Source organism: Camelus ferus, chromosome 6, assembly GCF_009834535.1.
Source record: "Camelus ferus isolate YT-003-E chromosome 6, BCGSAC_Cfer_1.0, whole genome shotgun sequence".
NCBI lineage: Eukaryota > Metazoa > Chordata > Mammalia > Artiodactyla > Camelidae > Camelus > Camelus ferus.
Window position 1 is genome coordinate 24,625,444 of NC_045701.1, and position 25,846 is coordinate 24,651,289.

Genomic DNA, 25,846 nt, shown 5'->3' on the forward strand with positions numbered 1-25,846 from the left:
ATTACTTTTGCTTATATTACAAGTTAAGTGTAACTTTGAAACCGACGATTAAAAAAAAAAAAAAAAAGGGTAGTAGTGGGTTAAAGATTCCCTAGATATCATTTAAGGTGGTTAATCCAGACTTAGCAGTAACATGTTCCCAAACCATAAATATAATGTATTAGGTAACAAACTGTAAAAAAAAAAAATTCTTGATACAATCAGGAGCGAATAAATAAGTTATTAAAATGAACTATATATGAACTTTCAGTTAAAAATATACCTTAAAAAATTATGATCAAAAGCGTCCATTTCTACTGCTTTCTCCTTTAGTAATTATCTCTCATGTGATAGTTATCCTCTAGAAGAGTAAGAAAAAGTCCTTTTATATTTCATAATAGGTTTAATCAGGTAATTAAAACAAGTTCTTATGATATCATCTGGTATGTCCAATTACATGGGTACGATGTAACAGAAACAGTTACAAACTTATATATGCATATTTACAGAATATATCCCAAACTATCAAGCTAGTCAACTATATCTAAGGAGATACATTATGACATGAGTTAAACAATTTTTCATTGCTTATTAGAAAGAATGCATTCAAGCTTTTAATGGAAATAATATACAAGTGAGGCACTTTTGAGGTCAAAAACAGAAAGCAAATGACTACATACTGGCAATGCTCACAAAAATCTATGTGTATCTTTAATACAAAGGCTTTTCAACTAGATTATTCTTGAAAAATTTCAAAACTAGCAACTTATGCAATTTAAGGAGCTTTCAGGAACAAAGGCTAACATCAGTGTATCAAAGCATATGAAAGTTTTATAACCACCTGGCTGCTAGGCAAACAGTACCTTAATACTGTAAAGCCCTTTTCTTGTTGGTTTTTGTTTTGTTTTTGTTTTATATAAATTACCTCAGGTTGTGATTTTTCTTTTGACTTACTGTAAAACACCCTATGGTACTGTTATTATTGTGGTGTATAAAGATCAACACCCACACCCCTTTTTAGTGCAACAATGATGCAAGTTTCTAGTGCTCCCCCTTATACTTCAAAATGTGATCCTGGAAATCAATATAAGAATGAGAATATTTAGTGAAGAATCTAATTTACAGGTAACTAAATTTTTCAAAGTTTTATGTAGAAAAATGTCTATATTTAATGTATCTTTGGGCTAAAACTAAAAACCCAATCTTAAACACATATTCCAAAGTGTAATCACAAAACCTAAAGTAAATTTCAACAAAACAAACATTCTTAAGATTATTTAAATTGCCCATATGAGGAAAGTATACATTTCCTGTACTTTGGAGACTTAGCTGGATATTAAGAAACTTCTCTGTGGCATTCAATTAAGGGGGTGCTGGCGAGAGAAAAAGAAAAGGCAAGACTTACCCAAGATACCAGATGGCACTATACACATGAATTGAAAGTGCATTTGTATTACTTCAAAAGTTCATTTTAGGCACTGCTGAATAACCAATGAAATTAGGTAGTTTTAAGTTTTCCCCTTTAAATTTTAACCCCTGCCCAACATCATCCCAGAGACATACACACACTCTCTGAAGTTGTCATGATGAAATACAGTGACGCTTATATATATATATATATATATATTTAAAAAAATTCTCCCTGACTGGTTAATGGGAGGAAAAAGAATACCATTTTGGCAATGGCTTTTGCAAGTTAAAAGGATTGGTTCTATAAATGCTTCGGCACATCCATTAAGCTTGATTGCCAGTTTCAAATATCGATAAATATTTTAAAACAGGATATGTAAGAAAAAAGTGCTTAAAATCTTTCAGCGACCAGCAAGACACATTAGGGGAAAGATTGGTTTTACAGTTCCTCTGAGATATTTCTCATTCTTGCTTTCTCCATCTGGAGGTGGCCGTCACTTAAATAGCCCTTTGCTGGTAGTAGTGATGAAACTGTCAGGTCCCAACTGCCACCTCATGTCTGGCCTATAAATCATCCAGTAGGTGGTGCTGAAGTTACACACCTCATATTTCTTTCGCAATCAAATAATTCCCCCATCAAGGCAGGAGAAAAATCATTTAAGAATTTTCAATTCTGAATACAACAAGCCACCAGACCAAACCAAAGTCACTCTTGTCATGCCATCTAGATGACTTCATTTTCAATACTTACTACTACTTACGCAGTTTTGTTCAGCCATTTGCTTATACTACCAGATTAAAAACAAAAGTGAAAGGTTTTAGAGGAAAAGCCAACTGGCAGTGCCAAATCTGCATGTAGAATGAGAAAATGTTCCTGAACATACATCTATACACATATTCAAGAAGAGAAACTTAACTATCCGTTTGTTTTCATATAAGAATTCTAATTTGCTCAAGAGAAAATTTCCACATAGTGATTCTGAAAACATTGTATTATCAGTTAATCTTCTAGACTGATTTGGAAACTGGGTGTGTTAAACTATAAAGATCCAAGGTAAAATAAAAACGATTTCATCACCATAGTTTTTAATGAAGAAATTCGTTTAAAATTGTAAAGGAAAAAATGGGGATGGGACGGAAAATTCTTAGCAGCAAAGTGGTTAAACAAATTGAAAATATTAATGCACAAACATTAAAATATTAAAGCATATATGTTGCATATAAAATACAGTACAGAACCAGGAGTTGCACTACACTGATTAGTGCTCAACAGAAGAAATGATTAAATTTGTTCTTCCCAGAAGTATATACACAGTTCATTTCCACAGCAATTTCCTATATAGCCAGCAAGTTATTTTCTTCAGTTATTCACACCTTGCTCAAACCTGAATTATAAACTCAGCACTTACAAGTCTGAAAATTCATTCACAAGGAAAACCAATATTTCCATTTCACCAATAAAAGGTAATTTTGAAAGTTAACAGTCTATCCTAGGAAACCAAGTTTAGCTGAAAACTCAAGGGATAAAGATCATCTGGTGTAGCAGCATCCAAATATATAAACAGTAAAAATAAGACTTAAAACTGCTGCTACAATGTCATGTTTTGGACTTAGTTCATCCAATTGATTTTTAGTACAAAACTAGAAATAACCTCTTCTTCATAACATCTATAGTTATCAATATATTTTTCTTCTTTTCAATGTGAAATAATACTTCAAGATGATCTATATACACAATGTTGTCAGTTCAAGCTGTCATATAAATATAAATGCTTTCTTAAAAAAAGTATTTTACAGACAGATAGTGTTATATACATTGTTCAGTTTGATCTGGGGCAAAAGAAGAAAGCTAACACAAGTTTAAGTGTGATATGTAAAAAGAATGATTACATAAATGACATTTAAAAACCTGCATAGAAAATGAGCTTCAAACAGTAGTGTGATTTTAATTTTTATCACTTCTGAAACTTCAAGCCATTAAAAAAAGGCACACTTCTCAACTTTATCCCTCTAAGGGAATGTTCTTAAGGAATCCCTTACTTAGTTAAGAGTTTTAATGTAACACTTAAAAAAAGACAATTTGACCTCAAAGTACTTTAAACAATTTGTTGGAACATTTATCCAATTACTTTGTAAATAAAACATCCAGTAGTACAATGCTCTGCAAGAGAAATAAATTTATACGTACAAGATATTTTATTTACAATGTTGGATTAAATACTTCCCTGGGATAGTTTAGCACACCCTTTAACATAAAATAATTTTGCTTTCGGCTGGTTTAAATAAAATAAAATGCAACTGAGAAAAGTTATCATTGTTACGTGAGAATAAGCACTGAGACTTAAGCTAAAAAATTAGTAACACAGCTGAACATATTCTGGTTTAGCAGAATGTTAAATGGAGATTTCAGGAGGAAACTGTTTTACTATAACTATCCAGTTACACTTTTCACCTTGTAAAACATTTGTAAATGCAATATAAGTTTTTGAAGGAGGAAACTCTGAAAGAAAAGAACTTGCTGGTTGAATACCACAAAAAAAAAAAAAAAAAAAAAAAAAAAAAACCAAAACAAAAAACAAAACCAACAACCCCAAACCTCACTTTTTCTATAATGTTTACTCAGTCTCTTTTTATATAAAAATAAGTGTTATGTTCCCATCAGAACATTAGACAATTACATCTGTGCTTTAAAAAAAAGTTGGTCACTCAAGGCTATTAGAATATTTTTTAAGGATTTTAGATTACCAGAATGTACAGATACAACTCAATATAAACTGTAGCCAAAGGGAAATGAGGATGAAAATATCAAATCATTCACATGGAATAAAAACGTTATAACTAGATGAGTAAAATATTCAAAATATAATGGAATGTGACAGTAGATATATGTACATCTACTTCAAAACTAGGAAGGGCAAGAAAAGTTTAATATGTAATTCGTACCTTATATTTAGTTAAATATAAACATTTGTTATTTATACATAAAACTGCTTTCAAAAAACAACTAATAAATGATTTAGTTGCACTTGTTTTACTTCTTACAATTCCCAAGTGTTAACTTTTCTTAGATTGAAATCAACTGTCCCCTAGTGCACTTTTAGTTTATGTCTTAATGAATTCAAACTTTTGAAAGTCCCATCACCCTATGCATAAATATACAAAAATGCCAAAAAATTAATCCCTTTTAGTTGGATCAGATTTTATGCTCACTTTATATAGCCAATAACCAAAAATAAACCATGGTTTCTTTTTGCAAATATTCTTTACAACCTGTAACAAAATGTGCCATGCACTCCAGGGAAAAAGTTAGGCATGGCTAGCATTTGTGAAATGCCAAGAACTGACGACTTCTGCTTCCTCCATGTGTGGCCCCAAATGATACCAGGCAAGATTTCACATTGCTTGCCAAAAGCTTCCACAAATCCAAGTTAGCTAATTCCTGGACACAAAGATTTTAGCTCATTTTGGCACTGGATGCTTTCATCCAGCAGCTTTATGTTTCCCACCACAGCACCCACATGCCTCACCGCAACGATGGCACATTCTCAAAGGGACGTAGCAGCACATACATGGTACAATGAAAGACAAAGCTACTAGGGCTAACCATCGTAAGCAGAACTTGTCATCGCTAGTGTCACATGAACAGGGATCAGAAAAATCTCCCTCTGAGTCTGACATACAATGATACAACATGCTCTCTGCACAGAGCATGCAACTAACTTGATATATGCATCTTTTAATAGGGTCTGGAGCATCCTGACATTTTCCCCTGCCATTTTCTTCATGATTAAACCTTTCCTGGCAGTACACGCAGCGAGAACGTTCACCATCTTCTTTTCTTCGTTTTGACTTCTTAAATTTTAATGAGGAAGGCTGTGTCTTAAATACCACAGAGTCTTTGAGAGAACTTAACTTAGTCTCATCCCCACAAGAGTACAGATAGTCTGATTTTTTAGTGTCTGGTTTAGAAAATTGAATATTGGAGTCAGTATCATCTCTCTCCAAGTCATTTTTCCACATGTCAGGATGTCTGTAGTCTGCATAGCGACGTATTAAGATATCTCGAGGGTTTATTCTGACAATCTCATCCTCATCTTGAAAGCTGACATGTCGGATTGACTTCAAAGGGACCTAAAAAGGAAAGAGTTGAAAATTGCAATTAAGGACTGTGAAGGTTAAATTTATGTGCCAACTCGGTTGGGCCGTAGTGCCCAGATATTTGGTCAAACATTATTCTGGGTGTTTAAGTGAAGCTGTTTCTTGGATGAAATTAACATTTAAATTGGTGGACTATAAGCGTAGTACATTATCTATCCTTCATGAAGTAGGTGGCCCTCATCCAGTCAGCTGAAGGCTCCAAAGACTGACCCTACTGGAGCAAGAAGGACTTCTGCCAGCAGACTGCCTTTGGATATAGACTATAGCTCTTCCTGGGGTCTCAAGCCTGACAGCTTGTCTATCCTGCAAATTTTGAATATGTACCTAGACTACAACATAAGCCAATTCCTTAAAATAAGTCGCTTTCTCTTTATATATGCACATCTTGTTGGTTCTGTTTCTCTGGAGGGCCCTGATTCATACAGATTTTAGTACCAAGTAGTGGAGTGTTGCTCTTAAAAAACATCTAAAAACGTGGAAATGCCTTTGAAACTGGGTAATGGTAGAAGCTGAGTTTTGAGGCGTATGTTATAAAAAGCCTGAGGTAGCCTTAAAGAGATTGTTGGTAGAAATATGAACATTAAAGGTGTTTCTGGTGAGGGCTCAGATGGGAATGAGGAACATATTACTGGACAATGAAGGAAAGGTGATCCTTGTTATAAAATAGCAAAGAATGTGAGGTCAACTGTATTCTAGTATTTTGTGGAAGGTAGAATTTGTGAGTGATGGACTTTAATATTTAGCAGAAATTTCTAAGCAAAGCGCAGAAGATGCAGTCTGTTCCTCCTTGCTAGCAAGCTTAGCAGGTAAAATATGAGAGGAAAGTGATAAATTGAAGTAGTAATTTTTAAAGCAAAAAGGAATCAGAACTTGAAGAGTTATCACCCATGGCTAAGGGGGTGGGCCTCTTCCCTCAAGGGCCTAGAGGAATTTTGCCTCAGGATGAATCAAACTTTGAGTCTCACTCACACTTGACTTAGATGGTATACAGATGAGATCTGGGACCTAGAGGCGATGCTGGAATGGGTTAAGACTTTTGGGCTGTTGTAATGGGGTGAATGTATTTTGCATGTGAGAAGAACATAAATTTGAGAGACCATAGGGGGAAACATTATGGGCTGAACTGTGTTCCCCCTAAATTCGTATGCTGAGGCCCTAATCCTCAGTCTCTCAGAATGTGACTGCATTTGGAGAAAAAGCCTTTAAAAAGGTGATTAAAACAAGGCTCTTAGGGTGGACCTTAATCCAATTGACTGGTGTCCTTATCAGAAGAGGATATTTGAACACATGGAGGCACTAGAGATGTGGGACACAGAGAAAAAAAGGACACAGCTAGAAGCAAGCTGATCATTGGCAAGCCAAGGAAAGAGCCACAGAAGAAACCAAATGTATTGCAACACCTTGATCTTGTACTTTCAGAAATGTAAGCAAATACATTTTTGTTGTTCAAGTCACTCTGTGGTATTCTGTTATGACAGCTCTGGTAAACTAATACAAAGACATATGAGTTCACAGCTTGGCTATATAAATCTCTGAAAATGACTTAGAACACACCTCTCTTTTGCCTTTCCAGGTAGATTGTTTCCTTGAGGCCAGGGAGAAATGTAAATCTTTTGAGGATAAATCAAAATGACCCTTCCCTTCACCTATACAAATAGGCTTCTAGTAGTTACATTTTGTATCTTCTAGTCCTAGTCCTTGGACACAGTAACTAGTTTACAGGTAAGCACTGATGCAGGATGGGGCAAATTTCAATTTCCAGATATTTAGAATTGGGGCTTAAAAAAAAAAACACCATATCTGGACCAAAGGTGGAGTGATGGGTGCAGACTATTAAATTACAACATACAGCTCCTATTGGTGATAAATACACTGGAACAATCCAGAAACTTGGAGGAAATTTAAGTAATAGGGTTTAGAAGTATATATAAACAAATAACAAATTTATACACTCTAAAATAATTCTAGTACAATTCAATTATATGGAGAATTAGACTGGAAAATTTCACTTATATGTTACTTAGTTATATTCCAAACCAGAAGATAAAACTAAGATTACTCACCCTATTTTGGGTCTTTAGGCTTCCGCCATCCTTGGGTATTTGTCGCTGTACATAGTCTATACTTCTGCTCTGAATATCTAGGCTTGGATGACTGAACATCATCTAAAATACAACAATTTCTACTTAAGTGACAAAAGAATGCATTTCATGCTTTTTAATGAAACTAATTATAGATAATTTAATTTATAAAGTGTTTATTTATAAAAAAGTTTTATTTATAAAGTGTATTGCAAAACTTTATAATCTATTAGTAGCAAAGTTTTTAAAAATGGTTTTAATAAAAAGCATTACCTGAGTCATACTCTTTATTATTTAAACTTAGGTTTTTCCTTATACACTGAAAATTTAAAAAGTAATACAGACCTCTAGTTTCTGGTTCTGCATGTAAGGAGCTTAGAAGTTGCCACTCTATTGTATTAAAAAAAAAAAAAAAAGCTGAGCAGAAAAAAAACTGGTAACTCTTCTTGGATCCATGAAAGATGAGGACACAGGGCAAACTCCTACCCCAAAACTGCAGAGACAGACAACAAAATAAAGGGAGACACTGCTTACCAGAGCAGAGACTCATGAGTGGAAATCACCATGGAAACCAGTGCCAGGGTTGAAAAACCTTAACTACAAATGACAAATTGCTGGAGGCTCAGGATGGACAACTCTGGGAGTTGAAAACTCCCGGAGGGGATTCAGTAACTGTGAAGACCGCAAACTTCTGTGAGTTTACCTCTAGCAGCTCAACCAGTAAACATTAGAAAAACCTCTGCATGCTTCCAGCAGGGGGAGGGGAAAGAAACCATAATGAAATGTGCCAGAAGGATCAATCTTATAAAAAATATGGTATCTTTTCATAAAGAAAATGTAAAGCTTTATTGAGAGCTATAGAAGAGCTAAATAGGAGGATATACCACACTCATGGATAAGGCGGCTAAATTCTCCCCAATATACAGATTCAATGCAACTGAAATACAAACTGCAAATGGATTTTTCACCAAACTTGATAAGCTGATTCTAAATTTTGTGGAGGAATAAATAGCTTTAAAAAAAGAAAAAAAGAAGAGGAACAAGGTGGTCGAGGCACTTGCTCTGCAGATATTAAGACTTGTTATAAAGCTAAAGTAATTCTATAGTAAAGCAGACAACGTGGCACTGGTGCAGGACAAACAGACCAACAGATAAGAGAGACCAGAAATGGATCCAAATATATATATGGAAACTTGGTATATGGCAGATGTGGTACTGCAACAACTAATTATTCATATGGAAAAAATAAAAGTGGAAGAAAAAACGACACAACTTTTAAAACAAAATCAAGAGAAAAATCTTTGAGACAAGGATGGGGAGGAGTTTGTAAAGACACTACCAGGAAAAGAATGAAAAATTCAATTATAATAAAATTTATGATGTCTGTTCAACCAAAACAGCATGAAGAGAGTGAAAAACCACACCACAGACTAGGAGATACTGGCCGCAAATAAAATTCAAAAAGGAGAAGTGTCATTGGAACATTTATTACTCAGTAACAAGGTTATATAAGAGTATATAGTTAAAATCAGTTTGTAAAGAACCAGTTATTTCTATCATCTCTCAAATGCTCAATATACATCTCTCATACTCATAAGACACATGAATACTATAGATTAATTTGTCCAAGAGCTTTTTATAGCACATCAATGTTAAAAGTCCATTTCTGTACACCCTAAAGAAAGTCTTGCACAAGAATAGCTGGGGCAAGACAGTTTGCACTAGCAGTATGATTAATAACAGCAAAAACATGGAAACAACCAAAATATCTACCGGCAGAAGAAAAATAAGTAGTAGAAACATCAAGAAAAGCATAAGAATGCTAAGCAAACACAATCCAAGGTAATGGTTACCTCTAGGATGAAGATAGAATAGATAGAATTGGGGTGTTCCCTTTTTTAAGCTGTTTAGTTTCTCAGGAGTTCATTACATATATTGTTTTCTATGTATTAAATATGTCATAAATCTTTGGTCATAAGCTCACTGATACCTGTGGTCTTATCTGTGTATAGTGAAATGACCCCAGGAATTTGAAAGTAAGTGAAATTGAGTAAAAGAGCTATAATGTCCTCTAGGCCTATTCGATTTAACTAAAACCTGCCTGAGAGTATATTAGCAGTTTGTAAGAATGTACCTAATCCATCAAAGGATTTCAATAGCCCATGGAAGCACAGAAAACGAGTCAAAGACAAGCACTGACAATGTCTATTTAAGCACCACTAGAGGGAAAAACCTAAGCTAGTGTTAGGTGACAATTCTCCATAGATCTTATTTCTGAAGATACAGTGAGCAAAGGCACTGTATCTGCTTTTGCTTCAGACTGTCTTTTCAAAGATGTGTGTATAGGGAGACCCTTGAAAGATATAGTATCTCACCTTTGAAGTTAGGTTTGTTTAGTATCCAGTACAACAAAGACACTGTCTCCCTCCCTGGCGAAAGTCAGGCAGGATTATCACTGGTTATAAAAGACTGGGGTTCCCTAAACTCAGGGTTCCAATACTGTGATGCAAACCCACTGAGTGTGCAATATTCACCTAAGCAGGTTAGTGCCACCTTCATGAGATTTGGGAACAAGGGGAAATGACACAAACACGAAGTTCATGCTACTTTATTGTGCTGTGAATAAGAAAGTCCTCTGTATTTGATCTAGCAATCATGTCTTCTGGCAGCATTTACACAACTGGCAAATTAAATTTCTTCATATTTCTTCCTTTAACTTGACAGCATCATTTCCTTTTAAGAAACCTCTGTAATATTTGCTTATTAGATATATAGCTAATGTCTACTGTAGTTTTAAAAAAGAAAATGTATTCCATTCTAATTCCTAATAAACTGAGAAGTTAATTTATTTTAACATCAGCAAATGTGTAATTAAACATCTAGTTATACAAACTCATATAATAGAACACTTGTTTCTCTATGTCACATTGATCTTGAAGGTAAGTAAAAGTATCAGTTGTAAAGAAGGTGGAATTCAGACCCAAACAGTCTGGCTCCATGTTCAAAATAAAATTTAAAAAAATAGGCTAACAGCTATCTGCCAAATGTTCTTCCTTCTCCACAGTTATCTAGCACTATTTTGTACTTTTCTACATGGTGACCATTTCAACACTATCATGGCCATTCTGGGAGAAGAGTTCAGGTTCTTTTCCCTCCCTTCAATCAAAAGAACACCTTTAACTTTATAGTCCTCTCAGCCAAAGAAGGTAGGTCAAATAAATTCCCAGGGTCTAGGATAAAGAATATCAGTCTACTATAACTTTATGTTACATTCACCAGGTTTATTCTCCCTGCTCAACCACATGAATCAGTGACCTAGTTCACTTTCTCCCCTCTATTGGGATGAGTTTTTCTGCCATCACTCAGAATACTGGAACTTATTTTGTATTTAAAAGTGTTAAACTGGCTGTCTCTAGACTTAACTGCCTTATTTCCTGGGATGCCTAAAAGTATCACTCCAGATGGATTGCTGTGATATCTCAAAATCCCTGGAGAAGGTATGCTCTACCTTTCAGCCTCTATTTTTTGCTATTATTTTGCTCAAAGTAAAACTGGCTTGCAATTACTTTTTCCTTCTTGTATCACTATTTTAATATGATTTTTCTTCAATTTCTCATAAAATTTCATAATAAACTTAAACAAAAAACATGTATAAACTATAGATAATTTCTATTCCCCAAATGAGGCAGTTTGCATAATGAATGTTCTGAGGATTAAAATGAGTTACATGGGTAAAGTGCTTTAAACAGTACCCAGCACATAATAGGGACCAGCTATGATAAAGGGTAACAAACCATAATTATCAGATTTAATGAAATATAAAGCTGTCTATTTACCACAGAGGGAAAGATTTTAATCTGAGCTAGAAAAGGAGAAGAAAGAAGAGAAATAAGTTAAGAAGAAGAAACAAATGAATTACCATTTATAAATTACATAGATTTCCAATAAATCAAAAATTACTAGCCCAGTGACTTTGTTCTGGTACTTAATGATTCTTCACTGGTGAAAAATTAAAGATACTGGCTCTGCTCAAATGAAATACTAGAATCAAAAGCACTTAGTGAAGCACCAAAGGACTATAAAATCTCATTTTAAACAGTCTTCTCAATTCCTAAGACAATTACAGAGGTGGAATAAAATTAGTAAACATGAAAACCACATACAACACATTAACAACCATTCTGAAAATAATTAAGTATCAGAATGAGAATTACCTCTCATAGTAAAAGCAGAAAAATTCTCAGGAATTTGAGTGCTGTTCTCAGTAGTTTTATTTTCTGTAGAAGTTAATGAAAAACACCAGACTAACAGGCTTCATTATGCCCCTTCTCGTGATAACACGATATTCAAGGGGTAAAGTGTCAAGAATACCAGGATAAATTATAGTTCTAAGTACTGGGGGAACAGAGACACTCATGTGTTAGAGAGAACAACAAATCAAGACAATCAAGTTCTGTCAAAGAAACAAGAGTTTAACCTTATCTTCTGAGAAGAAAAAAAAAAAACAAAACTCTAAGCAATGGATGACAAGATTCATGTGTCTGAAAAATGGCCAACATGAAAGCAAAAGAAGAATAACAAGTTTATGCAGGAAATGTAAAACTCACAGTTCCAATTGACACAAAGCAGGAAGAAGTATCTCCTTACCCTAACGCTGCCATGATTAGCCATGGAACTTTCCTCCCAATCAGCCATAAATATGATTAAATCAGAAATTGGCCCTTGACACAAGGGCAAGCTGTAAACTTGTAAGACAGCCCAGAACAAGGGCTCTGCCCAAAACTGGCAATGCTGGATGGAGTATGCATCATTTTATCTCCTCTCAGCTTAATGTGTCCCCCCTAAACCTTGGGATGAAAAGCTGTATTCTATGTAAATCTGCCCTATGCAAAGCCAATCAGCTTCCTTCTTCCTAAGAATATGGGATTGGGTTAGAGATTACAGGAATGACACGTAGACTAAAGGGCTGAAATGTCAACTAGACTAAAAGGCTGAGCCCGATATTCTGAAATCCATGACAGACTACAAACCAATGAGACAACAAAGATTCTAGAACATAGAGAAGAATAAAACAGATGTGTAAAGATATAAATAGTCATATGGGGTATGTGTGTGTAGGGTAGAAGGGAGGAGGGGGAGCAGGGAAAGATAGAAGCTACCTAATGCCTTTCCAGATCTCAAAAGTTCTGTCTTAATCCTTAAAATGAACTCTGAGAAATGTCACTTGAGTCATTAAAACAAAGTCCCTTTTCTTTATGCTAGTTTGAATGGATTTGATACTTACAAACTCAATGATCCTAAGTTAACCAAGTTTCCAGTATTCAATGTTAACAAGACTAGAAATAAGATGAATCAAAACATCATTTGCTTATAGGGTGATGTTGCTAGCATTTATTCACCTTTTCTTTTATTCAGCAAATATTTACTGGGTGCTTACTCTATCTTAGGAACTTCTAGATTCCTGAATGAAGAACAACAAAAAAGTACAGGCAGGAGACAAGTTAAATATGTAAAATCAGGAAGTGATATGTGTTAAGAAAAATAAAATAGCATATATACATATATATATATATATGTTCATGTATAATTGAAAAATTGTGCTCTACACTGGAATTTGACACATTGTAAAATGATTATAAATCAATAAAAAATGTTAAAAGAAAAAGAAAACTAAAATAGCATATGGATATAGTTATGGATGGGCTGGTATTTCATTTGGAGTGCTCAGGGATGGCTTCACAGAAGAGTGTTCCAGACAGATGGTAGAGCAAATGCAACGCCCCTGAGGCACAGATGCTCTTAATATATTTAAAACATAGAAAAGTCGGGGTGTTAAGCCTGTGAGTGAGAAACAATAGAAAGTAAGTCTGGAGAAGCCAGGAACAATATCTTGAACAGCTCTGTAAAACCTCTGTATGTTGTTCTAAATGGGATGCTAAGCTTTTATAAAGTTTTGAGCAAGTCTGATTTACATCTTCTTAAAGGATCACTTTGGTTACTGTGTGAACAGATTGTTGGGGTGGGTAGGAAGGATAAGAGTGGAAGTAGGGAGATTAGAAGACTGTAACAGTAAGAAATGATGAAAGTCTATATACTTTCAATGTAAAGCTTATAGGATTGCTGATTGATTGGATATGTAACGGATAAGACTGAGAGAGGGATGAGTCAGGACGGCTTCAATGTATAAATGATACATCATTCACCCGGATGTGTCCTTACAATAAGCCCCTAGCGACTGATATAGCCTGAGAATATCTGTTTCTTGAGACCTTAAATAATCTAATTAATCAGGTCTATTAGCAGGGGAACTTTCATAATCTGCATCTAACCTGAATATTTCAAACTATATTTATTTGCTATGGTATGGCTATATTGAGAGTTGCTGGAAGAAAAGTTCCTAGATGATGCAGAAGGTTGTTTATTTTCTCTTCACTCTCTTCTCCACATTCAAATCTTTAGGATAAAAATAACAATTATATTTTAGGCTCATCCAAGAATCGATGCAGGCTCATCCACTATTGACCTGATCAAGTCTGAATTTCATTAACTTTCTGTTTCCTATATATCTATAGTTCTACCTAAACTTTTCTTTAGCCTAGAAGGATGAAGTACCTCCTCCTCTTTTGGTGTAATTCCTCTGTGTCCGCGATAGTTTCCTTTGTGCCTTTGCTCTATCAGTTATTCTTTCTGTCCCAGATGTTTAACTTCTCACCTTCTTTATCCCTTCAAATTATAAACATATCTATTCTTTGGTCCTGCACCCCTCTAGTTCTATCTACTCTTTAAAGGAAGGCCTTTTAGTTAAGCTTTTGAAAGGAGCCATAGCAAAAAAAAAAAAAAAAAAAAAAAAAAAAATTCCCCTTTGTTTCCTCTCCTGTCACAAATGCCTCCTAATCCCACTGAAACTATGCTAAGGCTACCAATTACCTTTATAGAGAAGAATTCAACTTTCCTTGGACTACATAACTGCAATACATTAATCACTTTCTTCAAACTCTCCTTCCCAGGCTTCCAAGACATTATTATCCTTGACTAGTTCTCCTATCTATGTGACTGTTTTCCTTTACCACACTCTTAATATTTAAAACCAGTGTTCTAGTTTTGAATACCATTTGTCTTACAAAGTAATTCAAACTTCTCTCACAGTTTTAATTTCCATCCTTAGATAATGATTCCCAACTTTTATGTCCAGTCCTTATCTCTCCCTGAGCCTCAGATTTAGAAACAATATTTGAAGACAATGGTGGAGAAATTTCCTAAATGTGTTCAAAGATACCAGCCAAATTCAAAAAGCTCTAAAAATCCAATAAAAAAACATAATACCTAGGCACAGCATAAAAAAACAGCTAAAAGTCAAAGATAAAGATAATTATTTCTTAACAGCAATGATGGGAAAGTACAGACAATAGTACAACATCTTTTAAAGTGCTAAAAGAAAATAAATGCTAACGTAGAATGTGACAGTCAGCAAAACATCCTTCAAAAATGGCGAAAATAAAAGATGTTTTCAGAAAAACAAAACCCAAGATTCACTAACAGCTATAGGCAACAAATAATCCTACATTGTAGTATAGTAATAAACAAGGGACTGAAAAACAGCCAAAAGCATGAGTAGGTAGATAAACTGAAATCAATGCTGATCGTTTGAAATATTATTTTAGGAGCCTTTAAATACACACACACACACACACACACACACACACATAATTAGAATGAACTAAAATTCAAGACAACAGCAATGCAAAAGGTAAATGAAAAAGAGATAAATGCCTGAAGGTATTGTAGGGTCCACCAGAAGTGGTTAAAAAAATCAGTTTAAAGGTAGATTCTAAGGAGTCAACAATTCATACTGTACTCTCTAGGATAACTATGAAAAATACTGAACAACTGCATTACTAATACTGAATAACTGCATTTCTTCTAATAAAGAAGAAAAATTAAGTAGTTAAATATACTCAAATAAGGAAAGTGGAGGAAATAACGAACAGAGAACAAATGGGGCAAGCAGAAAAGAAATGAGATGGTAGACTTATACTGTATCAGTAATTACAGTAAAAGTAAATAGATAAAATACTCCAAAAGACAAAACACTCCAAAAAAAAAAAAAAACAAAAAAAAAAAACCAAAAAAAAAAACCAACAAAATCCAACTGCATACAGTTTAAAGAGACATTTTATATATGACATATAACTCCTGAAAGTAAAAGGATGGAAAACATACACTGTGTAAATGCTAGCCAAAAGAAAAGAAAATTGATATACTCATACTAACATCAGACAAAATAGACTTTTAGACAAAAAGGATTACCAGAGATAAATAAAGATATTTCATAATGACAAGAAACAATCCAACAAAAAGGTATAACAATTACAAAATTACAAGCAATGTATAAAAGCCTCAAATTTTATAAATTAAAGAGCAGATAGAATTAAAGGGAGATGATTCTATAATCAGAGGTGGAGATTTTTAAACATTATCTTGCTCAATTACTAACAAGCAGATTTTTAAAAAAAGTTAAAAAGGATAACAAATATGACCTAGTATATAGAAAGAACGCTGCACCCAACAGCTAAGAATACACATTCAAGAGCACATGGCAAAGCTGACAATGCAATGCCGTTGTTTCAGAAAGTATGAATTTTTCATCACATGGTGTTGGATCAATTGGCTATCCAACTAGGCAGGGAAAACCTTGACCTAATCTCGCACCATTTACATGAAAGAAAAAAAAAAAAGAAAAGCTTCTGAAAGACAACAAAGTATCTTCATAATTTGGTCAGGGTGCTCAAAGATTTCTTACATAGGGCATAAAAAAGCACTAACCATAGAGGGAAAGATGACTAAATTAATCTTCTATTAAAAGTAAAAACTCTTATTCAGCAAAAGACATTAAAAAAGTGAAAAGACAAACCATTACGGTAAGAGAAGGTATCTGCAATACACAAGACTTATTTCCAAAATAAACAAAAAGAAAATGCCTGTATATCAATAAGAAAGGACAACTCAATGTAAGATGTGCAAAATACTTGAACAGGTACTTCACATAACAAAATTTCTAAATGGTCAATAAGCATATGAAAAAAGTTGCTCAACATCAGTCGTAATCAGAAAAGTATAAATTAAATTCACAATAAAATACTACTTTGCTTCCACTAAGTGACTAAATTGGGAAAAAAAAAAAAAAAAAAAGGAAAGGGACAATATCAAGTATACAGGAAAATTCCCACTACTGATATGAATGTAAAACTGGTACCACCACTTAGGAATTTTTTGTTTCTAAGTAAAATTCACACTCTGTAAAAATGCACCATGTTTAATCTGTGGTTTCTTGTGTCTTCTGGCACATGAATGCACACCTAGGTTTGTGAAGCAACAAACAAGATTAAGTCCAAAGTGTTTTGCAGAACATAAAAACTCAACAATCTGGCTCTTGCACTGTTTGCCTTTCTTTTTCACCCTCCATGTTGTTTCCCCCCCTAGATCATGCATACCTTTGCTCCCTGTTACAGACTGAATGTTTGTGTCCTCCTACCAAATTCATATGAAGCCCTAATCCCCAGTGTGATGGTATTTGGAGATGGGGCCTTTAGGAAGGAGTTTGGTCATGAAGGGTGTGGTCCTGGTATGACAGGATTAGTGTCCTTCCAAGAGACACCAGAGGGCTTGCTCACTTGTGCACTCTTGCCACATGAGAACACACAAAGTGGTTGTGGGCAACCTAGGAAGAGAGACTCCATTAGGAATCAACCATGCTGGCACCCTAACCTTGGACTTTCAAGCCTTTAGAGCTTTAGAAAAAAATGTGTTATTTAATCCATCCAGTTTATGGTATTTTGTTATGGCAGACTATGCTGACTAAAACTCCCTGTTTAAAACTTTCATCCTCTTGCTCTTTCTGTGTCTTTCCCCTCAATTTTCATTACCAGCCCTGTCTTCTTCAATTACTTAACAATTCTTCTCATCGTTGAAAAGTTTAGGTCTATCTAAAAAAAACAAAACAAACAAACAAAAAAAACCCCAAAAAACAAAAAAAAAACCCCTCTCATCTTACATAATGAATTCAATGCCCCTATCCTGTGCTCCCATATCACCATGAGAATGTATCTATCACTCCATCGGAAACTCTTTTACAACAGAAATCATGGTTTACTTTCCTTTGTATCCTTCAACTCTTGGCACAGGGTCTGGCATATGGTATACACATGTTAAAACATAACTAATATTAGTAGTTTGTTGATCTAAATGCTGTATCGTGTTATTCATTTGCTATGTTTCACTATCTAGAGTGCACAGATTTCTTCCCGAACAAATTTGACAGATAACATCTATCAAGAAGAAAAGATATTTTATCTTTTTAAATCACTTTGATGGGCCTTTGATTTTGTAGATATATACTGGGTATGGTTTAAACTACATCAGTTCACATAAAGTAACAGTTATGAATGCTTCTTTAATAACAAACATTTGCTTGTATTACTAAGATAATTAGGGTCAAGAATAGTCTTTTGATAGATCTGACAACACTTGTGAGTGGCACAAAAATAGGGTTGTATGTTATAACCGAGGTTTCAATTTTAGATCAATCTGCAACCATTAGGAAGTTGTATACTTAGTGTCCAATAGAAACATTTTCACTGAATAGATTTAGGAGTACATTATTATTTTCTGAAATAGGCTCTAAGAAACAATTTTATGAAATTTGTCAGCGTGTTTGCCATACAGATGTTTGCTGAGGACATTTTCCATATTTCTCATCTGAGAAGTGTCTTGTATAGCTAGGAAAACTTTTGCCTCCCTAAGAGGTTAAATGCTTTTGCCTCCTGGACAATGAATATGTAACTAACACCTCACTTGCACCATCAAAAAATTTAAAGTCAAATTTATGACTCAATTATTACAGCTGTATAGGACAGTATGACCTATATATTTATTGTATCAGTCTGGATTTGATTCATTATAAATCATATTCTCCTGTTTCTATAGTTGTTTGTCTGATAAAGGGCAGATGGTCCTAATGCTCTTCTCTAGTACATCTGATTTTCTATACATATGAATAACACACTGAAAAATACTTATTTTCTCACCTGATTAGCTTGGCTTTGCAAGTAGACTCTTCTGGCATTCAGATCTTCAAAGGGAGAAGGTCGTGAGCTTCTGTAAGGCTCACTGGTAACAACTGTCTCTTGCTGGAAAAGATGATCTTTCCCTAGAGAACTGGAAGTATCCTCTTCAGGGGCCTAATGGAAACAATCCCCAACTCATTAGTTTCCAGAATATAAAAAACAACCACCAAATAATCTGACAAGGATTAGCAAATCAGTAAGTATGTACCACCACCACCTCTGTGAATGGCAATTCCCCAAACTCAAATGTACATTAGGAAGCCATGTCAAAATAATACAAGTTAAAAAAAAAAAACAAAACAACTTCTGAACAAAATGGACCTTTTCATTATTAAAAAGCAATTTTGGAAAAATTAGAAAGCTAACTGTCATGTGAGAGAGATACCTAATTATAATAAAGCTTTTTATTATATATTATTATAACTAAAAGTGACATATGTACACAGAAAGTGAAGAAATTATGAGGAAGAAAATACGTAACAATAGAAGTATTATTTTCCAAGTTTAATTAAAAAAGTATTTTTTAAAAACACAGTCCAAGGATTGTGCTGTATGATACAGTGGATCAAAAGAAGGAAGACAGTAAGTAGTCCATGACTTGAGTGAGTGAATGAATTAATGAGCCTGAACTTAGGGATTACTTAAGATTCAAATCATACATGAGACTCAGGGAAGGTGATATGCTCAATGAGTCACTAATGAAATGTTTCTGAAATTTTGTAAACAATATTTCTGTGACAGAAATGTTGAATAAGTGAAACTTGGCACAATAAAAAATCGAAAGTCCTGAAAAGATGCTTTGTTGTTGTTGCTGTTGTTTTTTTTTTAAAAAGAAATAAGATACCTATTTGGTATTCTTTTTCCCATTAATATATAATTATTTGGGAAGAAACAGTGACAGTCAAGTAAAAATGACAGAAATACTTTTACTGGCTCATTCTAAAGTAATTTAGAGTAATCACTATATGGCTAATAATTTGAAAGGTACAGACTCTTACAAGTTTTTTTTTTTAAATAAAAAACATTAAAATTTGGTGTTACTTCTAAAATTAAGCAATAAAATTCATAAAAAAGCTAAGATATTATAAATTTATAAATACATGTTCTAGTCCTTGCTCTGAAATGAAAAAAGAAGTCTTGTGAAATTTAATTTCTTTAGAACTCAGTTTTCTCAATTATCAAATAATTAAAATACCTATACTGTTTTATGGCATGAATTGTCATAAGGGTTTAATGAGATGATAATACATGTGAAAATGCTATGAAAACTAAAACCTGTTATTTTATCAGGGAGTAAGCAATTAAACTTTAAAAAATATACCTGAGAATCTAATGTCACTTAAAACTTAATATAACAAACCCAGTTAATTGCTGTTTTTATCTCATTTCCCCAATAGCTGTCCTAATGTGTTAAGAGAGTTAACGCTAAGTTATTTGAAAAGGAGTTGGCTAAATAATGGTATCCAGCAAACATTCTTTCAAAATGCATGATCAAAATAGGGAAAAGTAAAAAAAACTTGGAAAATGAAGTTATTTGTTCCAGACAGTTGCAAAATAAATGACCCAAGTAATTGTCAAAAATCATAAGCAAATAGAAGAGAAGAAAACAACAGAGAGGTTTAAAGAAAGGGCCTATGTTGGAAACTTTCCTTATCCAATTAGGATATAAAATTTAAGCTATTAACTTCTCTAAATCACAATTTATTTTTATTATAAACTGGGTGTAACTGTATTAAAAATCTCAGGGTTGGCTGAGATACTCGAGAGATTAAAAACTATAAATAAGCACAAACTGTAGTAGTGGTATCAGTAGTGATTATAAAGTAATTATGCTTTTTAATAGTGCCAACTACTTGGATCAGACTGTCTTTACTGCATTCTAACCTAATTGAGGTGTTACTTACATTCTGTGTATTAAACAATAATACATTTCATTTTGATTAAGAATAAGTATTCATTTTAAAGGGAAACATCAAAAGTATTATTTCATTATTAAACAAACAAAAATATGTATATTTGGATAACAAAGGATTTAGTTCTACTTAAAAATGCTTACCAAAACAGCTGGAATTGACCTATTAACTAGAAATATTTCATATGACACAGTGAATTTACAACTGTACAGCTAAATATGTCTCAGCTAATAACGAAAACATTTTTTAGGTGTTTGATATGGTAAAAACAAAAAAAAAACTTTGAAAATACAGCCTATAATTTGTAACAAGGCATGAATTGTGAGAAACTAACATTTTTGGAGAATTCTAAACTGGAAGAGTATTTTCCTACTACCTAACTATATCTCTTTCAGCAAGTTTAAATTTAGATGTATATTAAATTGACAAAAATTTTTCTAAAAAGTGGTGATAAGGAAAATGGCCATTCTCATTCATTGCTAATTCTACACACAGAAGTAAAATCTGCACCAATCATTTCTGAAAAGCAGCTTTAGTAAAATGCATCAAAAGTTTTTAAAACATTCACACATTTTGATAACTTATTTCATCTAGTAAGGAAAAAAATGTACTAAATGGAAAGAGCTTTAGGCACAAAGTAGTTTTCCTCAGATTTATTTTTAATAGTCAAAATGAAGATACAACCTTAACGCCCCAAATTAAGGGAATAGTTACATAAATTATGGTATGCAAACTTACTGAATGAAGTTTATGAATAATACGTACTTTATATGGAATTATTTCGTGTTAAAAAGTCAGTATACAAAATTTTATTTACAGTATTATAACCATAAAAAGATGAAAGATTAAAAGGATATAAAATGAATGTTAGTACATTGATGGTATGGTTATGAATGATTTTCCAATTTTTCTAGAGCTTGTTTACTTTTATATGGCTGATTTATTTTAAAATTTAGGTATGCACTTTCCCCTTTTCTTTTGGTATACAATTATAATATTTAAAAATATAATGCAATTATATTCTATCAAAATATTCAAGTAATTCAACTAACTAATGAACCAGTCACTTGCTTACTGGCCAAAGTAGATCCCCCCCCCACCCCAACTCAGTACTTGAAATAATAAACTGAGACATTCTTCAACCTTTGCCCCAAACCCTTCTGGATTCATGCAGAGTATCTCTTTTGGTCAATAAAATAAAATAATTTTCTAAACAAGCTAAACTTCTGAGTGCCTTTCAAATCCATTTTCTCTTCTCCATACCCACTTATCCACTGCCTTAATGCAAGCCCTCATTATCTCTTTTGCCTCTTATTTCAGTAGGTTTCTAAGTGATCTCCTTGTTCCCAGCCTTGTGAAAGGCTACGCATGCAAATCTCTCGGTTTTTCTACTCAGAACCCTTCTAAGATACCCTATTATCAAAGTTCTATTAAGCAACCCTGTACACATTGGAGAATAGAGGGCAGAGAATCATTATTGTCTGAAGAACACTTACATAAGATACATAATTTACACAATCCATAGAAATGGGCACTCTCACCCCAGAAGCACTGATGTACAAGATAAAGTCCAATTTTATTTCATAGAAAAAAGAAACAGACAATAAATATGTGAAAAGATGCTGCACTTCAATTAAAGATATAAAAATGTAATGTCAATCTTTTATACAGGCTAGAAAAGATGAAAAATATACATAGTAATAATCCATATTGGCAATGGTAGGGAGAAACAGGAATAATTTGTGCTGTTGGTGGGAGTGCAATTCTTGAGTGATTGTATATACAGATACAAACACAAATAATCATGGTAGCACTATTTTTAACAAAAAAAGACTAGAAGAGGAAAAACATCCTATGGATATATCAGCACAGAACTGTTTAAAAAAATATGGTATATATTTACAATAGAATTCTATAACCCACTAAAAAGATCTATATGCAGTCAGTACTCAAGGTATTTCTAAATGGAAAAAAGCTAGGTACAGAACTGTCAGTATGATATGATCCTGTATGTCTAATTGATAGGATGAATGAATAGATATTTTAAAATTTTATCAATTCAAGGAAAGATATACAACAAATCACTGATATTTCCCTAAGGAATTACTTTATATAAAGGACTATAGACCTAATAATATAAAAATAATAATGTGAATATGCATGTACTTGTCACCCAAGGTAAGAGAATATAACCAAGACAATAAATAACTCCTGTGTTTCTCCATGTTAGCATCCCTCTCTCCCACTCCCACAACATAAGGTAAACATTATCTTGAAGTTGTTGTTTTTTTCCCCCAGTTTTTTACTCTTCTTTACAGTTTTGCCACACAAGTATTATTCCCAAACAATATTTAGTTATAGATGCTTCTAAATTTTATTTGACTGATATCATGCTACTTGGGACATTATGGGACTTGCTTTTATTGCTCTTTTTTTTTTGCATGAAACTTGTTCATGTTGACACGTGTAGCAATAGCTTACTCATCTTCACTTCTACGTAGCAATGATAACATATTAAGCATTTTCTATGTATCAGACATTGTCCCAAGTGCATGGGTTTACACAGGTTAACTCATTTAATCCTCACAACAACCCTTCGAGGTAGGTATTATTTTCCTACTCCATATGAAGAAACTAAAGCTCCAAGAAGTTACATAACTTGCCTAAGATAAAATACTTAATGTTTTGCTATTTCAAACAATGGTGCTAAGAACATTCTTCTACAGGCCTCATGATACAAATATACAATAATTTTTCTGGTACATACCCAGGGGTAGAAATGCTGGACTGTAAGATACACATAAGCTCAGTTTATATATTAAAAAAAAAAAAAAAAAAAAGGCATTTTCCAAGATGGTTTTAACAGTTCACATATCCACAAGCAATGTTCCATATTCTAAGACCAGGCGTTATCACAATTTTCACTCTTATTTATGTACGTGCTATTTAATATCTATAATGGACCAGTCCTATTAAAAATTATACTGTTTTCTTTTCATGAACAAGAAATTTTGAGAATGAACAAAAGAACTAACCAATGAATGCATGGCTCCTTACTCTACTGTTTCATCATCTCTTTTTGTTTCAGAAATACCACTGTACTTGTTTCTCTCCAGTACCATCTGACATTTCACATTTCTGATTCTATGTGCATGTCATTCCATTTGCCCACAAAGACTATCTTCAATTTTTCCACTAGAAAAACTCCTTTTTAACATCAGCCATAAACTCCTCCAAAGTCTGTTAATCCACTCTAAAGTTACTCCTTCCTTTGAACTTCTCAAAAATACTTATATCACCCTATAACCCTTTAAAAATCACCCTATATTCTAAGTGTTCTTTTATTTATAATTTTCCTGTGAGCCAGTAATGAGAAACTCTATGTCTGTTTTATCCCTAGAGCTTAGAACTATAACTGGTACATAGTGAGTACCCTATAAATAATCCATGATATGCAAATATCCACAAATCAGATCGCATTATATTAATACAGACCCTTGGTAGTAAATTTCGTAAAAGAAAAAAATGTAGAAAAAGAACTCCTTAAACAACAAAAGTCTCCTCCCACAAAATAATTTAGTAAGTGTTAGAAGTTCAAATTACACAAAAAATTCTTCACCCCTCAGGGAACAGCACCTATTATTATTTGGCATGTATCTTTCTAGACTTCTTAATGCATACACATATGCATTGAGCATATCTGTTATACTCTATGTATAACTTGATTCCACGTATATGTTTTGACAGTCTATCCATGTAGTGCTTTTTTTTTTGGCTATAAAACATACCATGAACCTCTCCCTGTGTCAATATATAAGATGTACCTTGTGCTTTAAAATAGTTGCAAAGAAGTTCAATATTTGAATGCCATATTTCTGTAGGCGATACTCTAATTATGGGCATTTCGATGTCTTTAATTTTTGGTCATATACATTGCAAGGCACCTTCTTATAAATACATCTTGGTGCAGTGGTAATATTATTTCCTTGGGATTAATTCCTGTTAATGCTAGAGAGTACAAGCAAACTTATGTGCCATTTGAAAACTTCCCAAGAAAGACTATTTCTTCACATCTCTGCCTACACTGGACCTTATTTAAAAATCTTTCTCAATCTAATAAACAAAACTTAATTACTATTTTACAAAAAGATTATCTATCATTTTCATAATTAAAATTAATAACAAAAATGTATTTTTTTAAAAAAGATTTTTCACGGGATAGTCTTTATTTTATTAATATTGTTAATTTATTTTTTGGGGGGTGAGGTAATTAGGTTTATTTACTTATTTATTTTTAGACGTGGTACTGGGCATTGAACCCAGGACCTCATGCATGCTAAGCATGAACTCTAGCGCTTGAGCTATATCCTTCCCTCAAAAATGTATTTTTAAATTTGGGTATGACTGAATAAAAGGTAGTCATGCTTAGTCAAACCTGAATGCTTTTCACTGGATTGTAACTCTTTATAACTAACAATTACTACGGGAACATGGACATAATCTTAGTTAGGTGGTGGAAAATGCCCAAAATCTTCAAGAGCAGAAAATCTAACATATGATATACACAAAGAATGTACATACATTTGCAGAATCCCTAGCTTTAAAAAAATTGTTTTTGGCAGTTATATACACCCATATTCAATGCTTTTAGTACTGTGCTGGCACTGGCTCATCTGTATTATCTGTAAAGTGCCCCATACCAATAATGCATGTACAATGGAAATTTGTTTCACTCTCAGAGGCTGGTATAGTAACTCCTCCTATGGTTACTAAGAAATTGTTTAGCTTTTTCTTTCTGTAAGACCACTATAGCAATTTTGTGTGTAGAGACAAAAGGATACAGTGTAAACTAATAAAATAATTCCAATTGTAGTTTTCTATCAGAACATAAGTCTAGATGACCGCTGTAGAGAAAATAAATAAAGATTTTGCTTTTCTTCTCTTTGTCCCTTCTTTCTGTACTGAGGCAGAGAAAACTTAGTATTGTTCTGCAAACTTTAAAAAATGAATGATTCCCAATAAATGATCTAATGTGAAAAAAAGTGATTATCACAGTCTACCAATTGCTCCAAAATTTCATTCTTGTAGTTGTATATCACAAAGCACAGGTGTGAATGCGTGGCTGGGTCATATCCAACAAAAGAAGTTTTAACAATTATAGAATTAGTTTATTTTAGCATGA

General features: G+C 33.4%; 1 protein-coding gene across 1 annotated transcript in view; it reads right to left on the reverse strand.

Annotated features, from left to right (window-relative positions):
* Positions 1-362: 362 nt before the first annotated feature.
* The window catches only part of SPRED1 (sprouty related EVH1 domain containing 1), a 105,450-nt gene continuing 79,966 nt past the window's right edge, over positions 363-25,846 (reverse strand). Inside the window, exons 5-7 of the mRNA XM_006192048.2 lie at positions 18,713-18,865; positions 7,611-7,712; positions 363-5,520 (exon numbers count right to left, since the gene is read on the reverse strand). Of these exons, the coding sequence (XP_006192110.1) occupies positions 4,870-5,520; positions 7,611-7,712; positions 18,713-18,865 (906 nt within the window). The 3' untranslated portion in view covers positions 363-4,869. The remainder of the gene's footprint in view (positions 5,521-7,610; positions 7,713-18,712; positions 18,866-25,846) is intronic.